This window comes from Notolabrus celidotus, chromosome 22, assembly GCF_009762535.1.
Source record: "Notolabrus celidotus isolate fNotCel1 chromosome 22, fNotCel1.pri, whole genome shotgun sequence".
In the NCBI taxonomy this organism is placed as follows: Eukaryota; Metazoa; Chordata; class Actinopteri; order Labriformes; family Labridae; genus Notolabrus; species Notolabrus celidotus.
In genome coordinates this window covers 6093455-6106831 of record NC_048293.1, presented here as the reverse complement: position 1 = coordinate 6106831, position 13377 = coordinate 6093455, and the positions used below count along the sequence as shown (strand labels likewise).

Sequence of the window (13377 nt, the reverse complement as noted above, 5' to 3'; positions counted from 1 at the left end):
GTTGGACAGTGAATGTATGTTTGGACAGAGTGGGAAACAGGGAGAACATTTCAAATGATACGTATCATTCCTCATTTCAAAAACCTCTAACACGGGCTGAAGATATGGCCATGGAAGCTCGTGGAGAATTATATCCATCATTACCACCTCTAAATGAACTGCCTGATCTGAGTGAAATGTCCTCTGTGTTTGCTCAACGTTCAACTGTGGAGACGCATGATATACAGGTATGACTAAACCACTGAGACAAACAGAACTACACAAACACAGTTTACTGTCTTAGGATCAGATTTCAGAAAAGAGAAGGAAATTCATGAGCTGACTTCAAAGAAAAAGTAGTGAGTAACTAGAGCACTGATAGAAATGTAGTGGAGTAAAAAGTACAATAATTGTCTTCTAAATGTAGTGGAGTAAAAGTAATAAGTTCCCCCCAAAAAATAATACTCAAGTAAAGTACAGATACTCAAAATATGTACTTAAGTACTGTACTCAAGTAAATTTTCTTTGTTACTGTCCACCACTGGAACCTGGTGAAGGAGAAGAATCCTTCATAGACAGGCCTCCAGTAAATTAATAATATCAACTTGTCAACTTCCCGATTAAAGCCAATAGCACCCCTTGGGCACTCTTCCAGATGGGTGTAGGAAGAGAAATGTCCAAGACAACTGGGGAGTCTGTAAAACACTTATGATGATAAAAGAAGAGGTTCTTTACTCACTGTTTTAAATGTATGGCTTTCAAAGTGACATAAGGCATTTTTAAATGATCATAAAAGAAGACAGGATTTCTGAAAACATTTTCTATGTCGATCAACCAAACAAATCATATTAAAACAAAGCAAAAAATCTACATAGAGGAGCTTTAGAAATGTATCCTTTTCATTCCTTTTGTCTTCCACTGGAGTTTAACGTTGATAATTGTATTCTTGCTGCTGTGCATTGGCATCAGGAATGTATGCTGGGGGATGTTATTTGCATTTTGGGGAGGGAGGGCTGTTTTCAATCTACCATTTGCCACAAACAGCCATGTTCCATTCAGTACAGACTAAGGTTGTCTCTATGTCTGTTCTCTAAGAAATGTGTCTTATATTAAGGAGATTGCAACATCAAAATCATACATCACTACAAAACACATTGCATTACACAGAATTGTCAATTCCTACGTTCTTTCCTGTGTGGATATGTCATTAAATTTCAGAATGAAGATGTTCAAGGTAAATTAGGCACAGGGCTGCAAGTATAATATACTGCTAAATCTTGAGATAGTAACTAGGTCTTCAAAACTGATCAAAACTTAATTATGCAGAACAACTAAGTTGCAATATCTAGATTACAGAAGCTGCAATTTCTGTATATGGATTATATTGAAGTACTGTAGTGCTGCATACAGTAGATGCATCAGTTGGAAAAGATGTTAGTTTACTTTATTAAGCTGTTATTAGTCCTTTCTTTCAAAATAAAGAACATCATTCCAATATAATCTTAATATCTTTCAAACTAACTGCAATGAAGTGGCTTATTAATGCATATTGTGCTACATCGTATCCTACCCCTATTGTACCCTATGAATTGAAACTTGCACTTCTTTTTGCCAATTCTGTTAAAATTTGTAATTGATCAAGCAGTTAGGATAAGATGTACTATATTGGCCCAGGGGGAAATTTGCAATAATGCAAGTATTATACCAGTTTGTACAACTTAGTGTGACATAAAACAAACTTTCTTACTGATCTTGCGGTTGTGTGAGAAGCTTGATTCTGATTGATCAAAACCCCTTGACAGTGGTTATTAACATTCACTAACATGAGCAGCACCAGAGTCAAACTGATCGCATGCATTCATGTCAAAACAATTTACTGAAAAGAGTTCTGTCACATTTAACAGGCAGATAAGAATCCATCACCATGGAATGCTAACTGATGTGGTATCAGTGGTATCACTTGGATTATTTTTTAAAAACTGTATACATGAATAATTTTAAATCAATGGCTACATTTACATGAGACTTTAAATCCCTCTTTTATTCAGAATTAAAATGAAATCCTCTTTAAAAAGATTAAAAATGACCATGTAAACACCTAATTTCGAATGAAAATCACCATTCCGAATTAAACTTAAATCTGAAGTAAGTGTCTGGTTTATTCTGATTTTAAATCCGAGTTGAATAATTCCTCGATCATGTATACGTTCATTCTGCTTTAAATTAATTCCAGTCGTTCTGCGCATGCTCTTTCCCTTGTCCTGTCGCGATGACATACATATTCCGCACTGGCGGGCACATATTTCAGGCTGAGGTAGAGCAACTGTTACACTAACCGGCTTTGATTCGCCAAAGTACGGTCTTCCTCCTCTCTTCTTCGATCCTCTATCTCTCTTCTCCTTTTCAGCTGATATAATATTTATAATCAATGTTTTTGACAATGTGTTTGTATTTAAAGTTAGTGGCCGGGTAGTAAGCAGGATAATGTATGTTTAGCATCACGTCAGTGTCTTGTCTCACCCTGTCGGGATTATTTTTGCCATAACAACCTGCTAACCATACATTCCTCCATTCAACTACATTCTACATTCAACCATATCCCTCACATCGGTGATTCTCAAATGAAGGTGCGCGCACCCCTAGGGGTACGTGGGAGGACTGCAAGGGGTACGTGACAAATGTAAGAAAAAAAACAAAACATCACAAATGAAAAAAAAATCTGATTTAAAACAACTTTATCAACAGCATTTAATTCTTATTTCAATGCAACATCAAATAGGGCACTATTTCCAAATTGAGCATACTTAATACAATCTTTAATTATTTCTGACAAATATTGCACTACAAAAGTATAGAATATGTCATCTTTCATTTCAATTTTATTATGACACTGTAAAACTACATTGCATACATTTATTTATGTTATTTTTCCATAGTATTTCCTGAAAATTTTTCCCTGCCATACAAGGGGGTACTTGGCTGAAATTTCTTTTGAAAGGGAGTACACAAGAAAGTACCAAAAACGTTTGAGAACCCCTGCCTTACATAACACACAAGACAACGTCCATGAAAAGAATCAAATACAGGTAAAATGTTGGACATAAAGAAGTCCCTCAATATGCACAATAATGCAAACCATTATAAATTAGTAAAAAGACTTAAAGGAAATAAATAAGTTAAAAGCACTTGGTTGCACTGGTTGATCTGGATCTAGCCCCTTGTCCTCGCAGCCTTGTGTCCGGCCCTGCTGCCTGGATGAGCGGGTCAGTTCAGCGGTGTGTCACACGGGGCGCCCGCTCCTCCGCTGCTCGGTTTGTGTTCCGGGTGATGCTGCTCTTCTCTTCAAAGCAAAGGAAAGTCAGGGGCTCATGTGTCAACATCCAGGGTTTCCCCGGGGAGGTGTAGCGTTAACGTTATTCTGAAAAAAACCCTGATGTTCTTTTGAAGATCGTGTTATCTGTTTCAGCCTGCTCAAACTCGGAGCTTTCACTGACTGCAGAGACCAGAAGACGATCTTCGGCTCGGGCTGCTTTGACGTTAGCTAACGTTGTTTTAAAGGATGACAGAGTACAAAGTGCGAACAGCGTCTCCAATCATTTAATCATATCTGGGGACCTGTTAGCTTAGCAGGCTAGCTTGGTATTTCGATTAGACCAAGGGAACACGGCGAAACACACTGCTGACATGATGTTTCCTCAATCAAGGCACTCGGTAAGTTGTGGTGAAACTTGTCCGGTATGAAACTAAACACTAAGCAAGGTGAGCTAATGCTAGCTAGCAACCAGCTGATAGTAGCTGTGCAGGCTGCAGGTAGCTGTCAGCTCTTCTCACAATGCCAGAGCTCTCTGCATCTCCTCACGACGACTTTACTCTTATAAAAGAGCAGACAGAGCAGCTGAACATATCAAACCTTTATGTTTATGCTAGCTATTACACTTTCCTGCCTGTTTTAGGCAGAAAGCAGTCTGTCGTCAGCTAGCTAGTAGTCAAAACAGCCCAATTAAGTTCATTGTTGAGTCTACGAGGGCACGTTGGGGAGATGAATGCACAATGTATGTCAACATTAATGTAACGGTACAGCAAATATATACAACAACTTAGTTTTGGTAGACCAGTTGGAATAAAGTGTAAAATATTTTTCTTTTTAAATCATTTATTGAAGTTTACAAATACTGCTGAATTATTATTTTTATTTTGCTGCGTAAGAGCTGCTTAAACCTGAACAGTCTCGAGCTGTTTAAAGGATAAAACACAGACAATAGTCTGACAGTAAGTTGGAGGTATGAAGTAACATTGTTTAAATTCACCGTGTTCACAGATAGTGGAGAAAAAATGAACTTTTTTAGCAAAGAGCTCAGAAAAAGACGCCATGACAATGACGTCAACAAAAGTACAACCAGAAATGCCTCAAAATAAAGGATCCAACTACAGGATATTTGGTTAAAAAAGAAAGAGAAAGAGAAAGAGAAAGATGGAGCCAACAATTTCTCCATTATTATGGAATTAGCCAATCAAGTCTCTAGATTGATAAGTTGCATGGTCTTAAAAAAGTTAGAACAAAGTAAAAAGAAAAAAAAAAATCACAGTAGAAACATTAGTTTACTAAAATCCAAGATCATCTCTTTAACTGTCTTATTGTGTTTGACCAAAACCAAAGACACAGAGCTTACATGCAGGGATGCACCGATTCTACTTTTCAGGTCCTGATATCAATATCGATACCTGGGGTTTGGTATCTGCTGATCCGATCCTGGTATTGATTTAACAATCTCTATTCCTTAATGTGAGGATAGAATCATGTTTTGGCAACTTCAGGCTTTTCTGACTTGATGGTGAACTGTACCTGGGTTCCAAGTGCTGAACCAGAGCCTTGAATCCCTTTATTCCAAGGATCCGGAAAAATTAAATCCAATAACCTGTCCGTTTTTTCACACTTTGAATCCAATAATCAAAGGTTTCTTGCTTCTTTGCAGTAAGCTACAGCTGACGTAAACTTCTTCCTTTGGGCTCCTGTTATATTTTTCAGCTCGACTGCCATTCGTGGAAACATTACTGCTGCACATGTTGCAAGTTTCCCACAGAGTTGTTAGCAAAAGAAGCGTGACATGCACCTAAACTGCAGAGCCTCTGTAGTTATCTTGCTCCACTGAGCTAGCTTTTTGAGTCCGATCTAGCCGATATCTGATACCAAGATCGGTGCATCCCTACTTACATGTAGACAGAAATCAAATAAAAAGCAGCTAATCTTCATCATCGAGTGAGATCACAAGAAGTTGTGTCTTTAAGGACATTCTATTGGTGAATAGATTCTACCACAGTTTCCTGAAACATCTTCTTATAACTTTTTTTTCTTGAATTTTCATGAAAAAGTAAATAAATTCACTGTGGTGATGCAGCAATCAATTCATTTCCTTATTCTATTTGAGGATTCATTCTTAAAGATGTCAAATTTACAAAAAAGGACATCTTCAAATTGCATTTTTTCCCCCAATCAGCCTAAAGCATCTTCAAAAACCATCCCATCAATAACAAAGAAAAGCAGTAAATCCCTCATGGACTTTTCAAATAGTCAGCGATGAACTGACTTTCAGTCCACCGTCTACCTATAGCTGTAAAACAATTGACCAATCCCACAGTGCCAGCAGTCGGTTTGAAAGAATTCATAGATTACTGTCATTAAAGTAATCAATGGGTTAATCAATAGCTTCAGCACTTTACTTTATGTAGAGCACGAGTGTACTGTGCATTTGTGAGTAACCAATGAACTCCATCCTCTCCGCTCCGTCCCATAATCCCACTGGAAACCTTTTGACCTTGTGCCACTTATTTAGAGAGTAATAAGGTTTAGGCCACACGGTAAAGCCTGGATTACAGCCTCAGACTGATGGTTTAAGTGTAGTCTATACATATCCAGACTTCTAATGCAGACTCTAAATACCTCTCACATATGGTCAGCATGGGCACACTTTAATCTGTCCCTCTGTAAACACATTTCCTCAATCTACACACACTCTGTGTTACACTACAGACAGATGTTACATATCACTTTGTTGATAACAGATGTGGAGGTAATCTGTTTTATTTTTCAGATAATTGAGCTCTGGTTTAATGGTCGTCTACAGCACGTGAAACATGCGTTCTCCTTTATCTCATCCACACTGTTCATGCAGACAAGAAGTTTAGACCGACTTTCAATTTAGCTATCCTCTCAAGGGGTTAATCCCTGAGGTCACACTGCTGTTTCTGAACAAACCCAAACACACATCTGGCTGCTGCAGGACTGTCTTTAAGCTGCGTATCTGCATCTAGGCCTTTTATATGAATGTAACAATGATGAGGTTTTTTTTTTTTGCTTCTCAGGCATCCTCTCAGTCCAGTCAACCTCTCAAGTTCACCACTTCTGACTCCTGCGACCGCATCAAGGATGAGTTCCAGTTCCTCCAAGCACAGTACCACAGGTATGAAGTTATCAGAGACAGAAAAATAAACAGTACTTGTTTGTTTTATCATTCTCTTGTTGTTTTTTTTAGCCTTCAACTCATTGAGCAGGGCTTAGAGTTACCTTCCCTTCCTTTCTGTGTGGGGCTGTGAATCCAGAACCCTTGCCATCTAGTCCCTTTCGTCTGTCCTCATTGCGAAACAATGACGTATATATCTACAACCACACTGTTTCAACGAGGAGGAGTCAAGATGGAGAGGGGGAAACATCCTGAAGTGTTGTTTTACTCCACAAAGAGAGATGATGTCTGTAAAATACAAGTCAACTTCCCTTTTACAAAAGAATGCCTTTAAGTTTTGTATGTGTAGCTCTTCTATGTACACAAAGTGGGATTGTGGAGTTGCCTCACAGTCATAAATTATCTCTTATCCAGTAGATTGACGCTCCCGTAAGGTGTTATTTAGGTGGTTAAGGGAACATCTGAAATTAAGGCTTCTTGGTGAGCTACAAAAGTAAACATCGCCACAAATAAATAATCTGTTTTCAATATAAAAAGATGTCAGGCAGAGTATGCAGACTCGAGTGTCTTTGCTTGATTTTCCATGGAGATTTATTTGCAACTAAGTGCTATTCACATACGTCCACAAGGGTTGAAAATATCTCACACAACATGAATGTTTTATTTGTAAATTCTGGTTTTGTAGCGGAGTGCTCGATGAAAGGAGCTGATACCTCTCTTTAGCTGTATTCCCATTTGCACAAAACTTTTGAAAATGTCCTGACATTGTTAAAGTGGGCTGCATGTGTGAATGCAAACAGTAAATAAAATTTCCGCCAAAGTCGCGGTGAGCCTTCGTGAGAACACAGCAGGAAATATTCTGGAACTGAGAGTGAGTGGGCCGGGTAAATGCTGAAATCATGTGATTAATGCGAACCAGGCAGAGTGACCAAAACAGGATAAAGAAAATCCTCAAAGGTTGAAGGAGGAGGAGAATCATTTGCAAGACGAGGGTAGCAGAGATGTCTGCACATGAAGCACTGATATAAATGCACAATCTGACATCATCCCTGTCTGACTTCACTTCACTGAAATATTTACACTCTCCCCTGTCAGAAAAGGGAGGTGGAAGGTGGGTGAGGGTCTTAGGAGGCAGGACATGACATCAAGTGTATATGTGGAAGAGGTTTTTGTCCATAATGACTTGCATATGAAACTGTAGCCTGCAGATGCATATCGATGTGTGTTCTGAAACTAACATGAACTTTTTGTTCTTTCCTCAGTTTGAAGTTGGAGTGCGACAAACTGGCTTCTGAAAAGTCAGAGATGCAACGTCACTATATCATGGTTAGTATCATAAAGCCTCCTGCTGCTGAGATGTCTGATTATTTTCTGAATCTAATCCTCTCTAACAAACCTATCAAAGTCATTTAGTGTTGAAGTGTAGGCAAAGAAAATTCAACACAGCAGGACTGACTGTACCGTCTCTGTTCTGACTGTAGTTCATTCACACATCATCTCAAATGTGTGAGTGGATGATGCATCTCACTTCGTGGCTTCCTCAGGTTCACACATCACATGATCAGCGTCAGATTAACACTTTGAAAGCCTTTCTGATTACCAATGACCAATCCAAGATCACATGATAAAAAAACTGCTCTCTATATAAAATCCACATATCGGCGCTGTTGGGTAGAAACCTTGTATCTCCATATTTTATCATTTTAATGCATTAATCAATGCTATTGATCTCCTTTTATGCGTGTCAGTTGGTTTTCTAAAATTTAACAGATAAAATAATTTGAAAAAGCTTGTTGTTGAATCTTCCTGAGAAACAGTGGCTTTGGAGATACAAGGTTTCAATATTTTGTTTTAACAACATGTAGGATATTTTCCTCTTTTTGATATATCGTCCTGAAAGTGTGCACATCATGTGTAAGGATTCATATTTTGATTGTAGGAGTATTCAAATGTACAGGAACATATGCTGTAAGTTTGCTGTAATCTTTCTCTCTCTCTCTCTCTCTCTCTCTCTCTCTCTCTAACGTAGTACTATGAAATGTCCTACGGGCTGAACATTGAAATGCACAAACAGGTAACAGTTCTCTCTGATATTGAACCCTTCATTAGAATTCACAGAACGCTGGTCTGAACTTTAATTTTATTTGTTGTTTTCAGGCTGAAATAGTGAAGAGACTGAACGGGATCTGTGCTCAGGTGCTGCCTTACCTGTCACAAGAGGTAATGACACCAACATGTTTGTGAATGTGTTTATGCATGATTAGGATGCAGCTTTAACAATTTTCCTTTAGTTGTATTAATAACTGACTTTTTAATGATGCATGTTTTCTTGTTTCAGCATCAACAGCAGGTTATGGGCGCCATAGAGAGAGCCAAGCAGGTCACGCCCCCTGAGATGAACTCCATCATACGGGTGAGCTTTACAACAGAGTGAAAGCTAAGATGAATCATGTCTCATCCTCAGCATTCAGTTAAATATAGATATTATAATATATTATGTGAAAACATGCCCTAAAACACAGCTAGGATGATCCACGGCTTCTAGATTGTTTTTTAGATTTCAGGGCAGGTCACAAAGATCCCACATGGAAATCCTTATTCTACAAAAGACCCGACCCGAGGTGTTAGGGTCCCATTAAAACTGGGCAAAGTTTCAAATTGGGAGGTAAACGTGTGTTGGAGTAATCCCAGGATGAGACTGCAGTCTGCTCAGAACAGCTTGTTCAAAAAGTCACATGAGGACTGAGAGAGATCCAGACCAGATTTGCTGAAATTGTGACAACCAATTGATGAATGCCCTTAAAGGGGCATAATAAACGTAACACTTCCCTGATCTGCTACTGGGGGTATTTTTGTCCCTTTCCAAGATTTCAGGGTCAGATTTGGGGTCCTGAACATATCAATATACCTCATGAATGTCATTTAAAAAGGAGAAACATTTGTTAACTCAATGATGAATCTGTAGCATGGCAAAGGTGGAGGAGGGTTCTGCAGTGTTTCAAAGGGCCTTGAAGAGACAGTAGCTGAAATGAAGCATTTTATTAATTATGAATGAGGGTTTCCAAAGACACAGATCTGAGATAAGTAGAAACTTTTGGGCTTAGAGTGCCTCAAAATTCAAGAGATGCTCTTTGGATGTGTTCTTATTCAAACATGTAAAACAGAGTGAACTATAAACTGACGGATCTGTCCCACATGTGTTTTCAGCAACAACTTCAGGTGCAACACCTGTCCCAGCTGCAGGGTCTGGCCCTGCCTGTGACCCCGCTGCCCCTGGGCCTAACCCCTCCCTCCCTGCCCGCCGTTTCCTCCAGCTCCGGCCTGCTCTCCCTCTCCTCCATCCTGGCCAACTACTCGCACGGCCAGGCTCAGGTGGCAAAGGAGGACAAGGCCCGGGAAGCCGCAGAGAGAGCACCACGAGGAGAGGACGGGGACAAGTCAGACTAGAGCTGACATGAGAAGAAGGTTAAGAGGGGGAATGATGTGAGGGGGGCAGGAAAAGAAAGGTAAAACTGTAAACAGAGATTGATGTTAGTCTGGCTGCCTGTCTGTTGAGTGTTGACGTTTAGAAGAGTAACTGCAGGGATGATGACAAGATGTGCAGAGGAAGAAAACTGCTGAATGGCTGAGGGTGAGCGTTAAATGTTCTTATTTTTTAGTGGTAATAGACTCAGTTCAGGCTTCTAGACTTTAAATAGATGCTTTTTTTTTTAGTGTAAGCCACTGTCGTAAGGCTTAACCAAGATAAATGTTTTCCCATTCGGAGTAAGGGCGGAGAATGAAAGCTAACAGCAGTGTACATGCATCTGCCTCACACAGGTTTTTTATAATCAGAGCTGTTTTCAGTTTTTTTTTTGTCCTTTTTTAGTTCATCTGATTGTTTCGTTTCTTACTATCCCCTCTCTGCCAGTCACAGTGAGCAGTTTCCCATAATTCCTTCTCCTCCTACAAAACCCTCATCACCTTTTTCCACACTGATAAATGTTGACTGCAGCTGATTGGATAGCTAATATCAACATTTATTTTCTTGGAGCCAAATTAGATCCTAGTCTGGTGTTAATTTAGATGTTTTTTAAAGGGACATTTCACTCATCAAGTGCATTCAAACACCTCAAACATGAACCACAATTATGTTTCTCCATACAAACAACCACTGGATGTGTTAGGTTCAGCTGCGTACCTCAATCTCAGATAAGTGGGATTACATGAAATCTTCTAGTTTATGAATGGTAGTATACCCGTCTTTGAGGGTGAATTTGTGTTTCATAGGCCGAGCTGCTGCTGCGCGCTACATGGCATGGACCATGACTCTTATTTAAACGACTAAAATTCAAACTCGGAAACTTTATTTTGACATGATGTTTTTGTGAAGTGAAGAGACTAATTAGACATTCAAAACGTGTCGGTGTGTTTGGGTGAATGGAATTGGAAAGAAGAAAATTTGATTGATTTAACTTTATTTTTTTTCTTAAAGCACTTTTTGTATTTTCCCCGCCCCTCATGCTCCGGCCCCTCCTGCGTACTCATCGACTCTTGATCTGACCAAAACAAACTTGAACATGATCTAAATCCAGAACCGGGCGATCTAAACATGTTTGAGTGCTGTATTTTTCTGCAAGTCAGCACACTTGTGTTCATGCTGAGACTGTATGAAGAACCTGTCTTTTTCCGTCTTGTTTGACCTGAGTGTGATCGTCAGGGGAAGATTTTCATCCCCCTGTATTAGCGTTTCCCATTGTTTAATGAAGAATGTGTCAGAGGTGAGTTGCTAAAGCTCTTCAAGCATTGTGAGAAACCCCCCCCCCCCTTTCAAATTTTCAAATTAAAGCTGTGTCCCAATTCCATGCAACATGACCAAGTACATGTAAAAGGCTTGATCTTATGGTTTCTTATATTCCTTTATTTTGTATAATTTCGCCTTATCCAGATTCGTAGTAATGTTTTAATGACAATTTTGTGAATAATTTATGTAAGAACATGTCATTCCATCTGATTTGAGTTTACTGAAGATCTAGGAGCAATCACCCCAAAAAAATGCCGATGAAGATTGAGGGTTCACACACATCCAGTGACCAAGAGACTTGATAAAGACTGCAGGTTTTTTCACTCTTTACTCAAGAAATTGTGACTGTTTTTTTTTTTTTTAAAGCACACTGTTTGGAAGCCCTCTATCCCCCTCAATACTATGATATGAAAAACAAAGAAAAAAAAATCAAAAATCATTGATTTGTTTGTGATTATTTTGATGATAAAGTTGATGATAACAATAAAGCTGTCTATCAATTTAAAGCTCCTCTGAGGAACTTTCTAGTTGTGTTGACTTTGGCGCCCCCTGTGGACAAAGCAGAACAACTTGTCTCTTTGCTATTTTTCTACGTACACGTGTAATTTTCTGACAAAAAAAAAAGTCTTTATTTTCCATTTCTAATGTGCATCTCAAACTGAGTCTTTGACTGAACATTTTTCAAAGTTGTTTTCATCCTGCTTGATCACCTCATCTGACACCTAACCTGCGGCAGGACTGAGAAGCATATAAAATAACTCTACAGGAGCAAAGATCTACCTGATGGTCTTGTCTGCTTCTGTTGGCCACACAGAGACATCAGTATGAATTTCAGTCTGTTTCATAACCAGCTAGAAACTCCTCACAGGAGCTTTAAACGGCAGTGTGTCTTTAAAGTTGCTCTTTGAATGATCTACAATTGTGTGAGCTTTTTCATCATTTCTTCTTTGTGTGTAACTAAGTCTGATGATTCTTTAAGTCTAAATACAAAGGTTAGTATTTCACTCATTATGCACTCAGTCTGGAGTCTGGAGTTGGGACACAGCCAAGATGTTTAGATCAGAAGTTCATGTTTCAGGCAGCAGAGGGCAGCATTGATCTCTTAATCCATCAGCATGAAGTTCCATTCACAAGACTGATGTGTACTCAATGTTCGAGAGGGCCAAGGTTATTCTGCTCTGCTCCTGCTGAGCCCCTGTACTCTGCAGCTCTCAGCTGTTCTCCCTCTGTAATGCGAGTGCTGTGCAGAGCTTTGACAACCCACCTTTTAATGTCTGAGCATGTCCAAAATCTGAGCGCCAACCTTTTTTCCCCCTCTGTTTTTTGACTTGAAAAGCACTTCAGTCATCGCTCTGTGCTCTTCTTTTTCTATTTCTGTCTGTGCTAGGTTTTTTTTTATAGGTAGCTGAAGATTTTCCACCCTTGAGATTTGACCTTAATGTATGGAGTGTGAGAACTCTTCATGCTGACGTCAGTCTCTGTAGAAAACCTCCTTAGGCAAATCTCAGACATATGAATGGTATGTGTGTTTGTTTTTGCTGTGAAGGGCCAATTTGTATACATATGAATATATCAATATACATATTTTTTAAAGCATTTTTGTATGTTTCAAAGCTGCTTTTTAACGTGTGTGTATCATGGAAGATTAAGTGTTGTATGTGTGCTTTACAAGCCTACAGTTAAAGAGAGGCACAATGTTGTATACCATGTCCTTTTTCCTGTTTTTCTCCCATTTTCCCCGTAGGCAGTAACACTTAACATTGTTTTCTTGGTTTGTAAATGTTTCCTTTTTTTGTGCAAAACAAAAACCAGTTTAATGTGTGAAAGAACACAGTCTCATTTTAAGATACCTGGGGCAAAAAAAACAACAACAAAGATGTAAACAAGCAACTGTGTACTCTAATGAGAATGAATCAACCTTTTAGCAGTAAGGAAGCTTCTCTGGTGCCTTACAAATAAAAGACGTGATTGAGAGTGGTAACTTGTTTTTGATTTGTTACTGTGTGGAAAAAATGAAGCAATGTGAAGGACAGAGCTGAAACATTTAAGGGCAACAACATCACTTCCACGCTGACTCAGAAGAGCTCCAAACTGTAGCTTTTGGAGGCTGTTCAGAAACTTCCAGTTTGTTCCAGTCAGCTCCTCTGCAGCTTGAAG

At 39.1% G+C, this 13377-nt stretch overlaps 1 protein-coding gene across 1 annotated transcript; it reads left to right on the top strand.

Annotated features, from left to right (window-relative positions):
* The first annotated feature begins 3246 nt into the window (after positions 1-3246).
* On the top strand, positions 3247-13201 carry LOC117806051 (TLE family member 5-like). Its single transcript, XM_034674719.1, has 7 exons — positions 3247-3690; positions 6340-6437; positions 7700-7763; positions 8467-8511; positions 8595-8657; positions 8776-8850; positions 9645-13201. Exons 1-7 carry the CDS (start codon positions 3664-3666, stop codon positions 9882-9884), a joined length of 612 nt encoding a protein of 203 aa, XP_034530610.1. The 5' UTR covers positions 3247-3663; the 3' UTR covers positions 9885-13201.
* The last annotated feature ends 176 nt before the right edge of the window (positions 13202-13377 follow it).

Coding starts and splice junctions, on each gene's coding strand:
- LOC117806051 (XM_034674719.1), top strand. CDS start 3,664: ATGATGTTTCCTCAATCAAGGCACTCG. Junction 3,691..6,339: donor TTCCTCAATCAAGGCACTCG/GTAAGTTGTGGT, acceptor TTTGCTTCTCAG/GCATCCTCTCAGTCCAGTCA. Junction 7,764..8,466: donor TGCAACGTCACTATATCATG/GTTAGTATCATA, acceptor TCTCTAACGTAG/TACTATGAAATGTCCTACGG.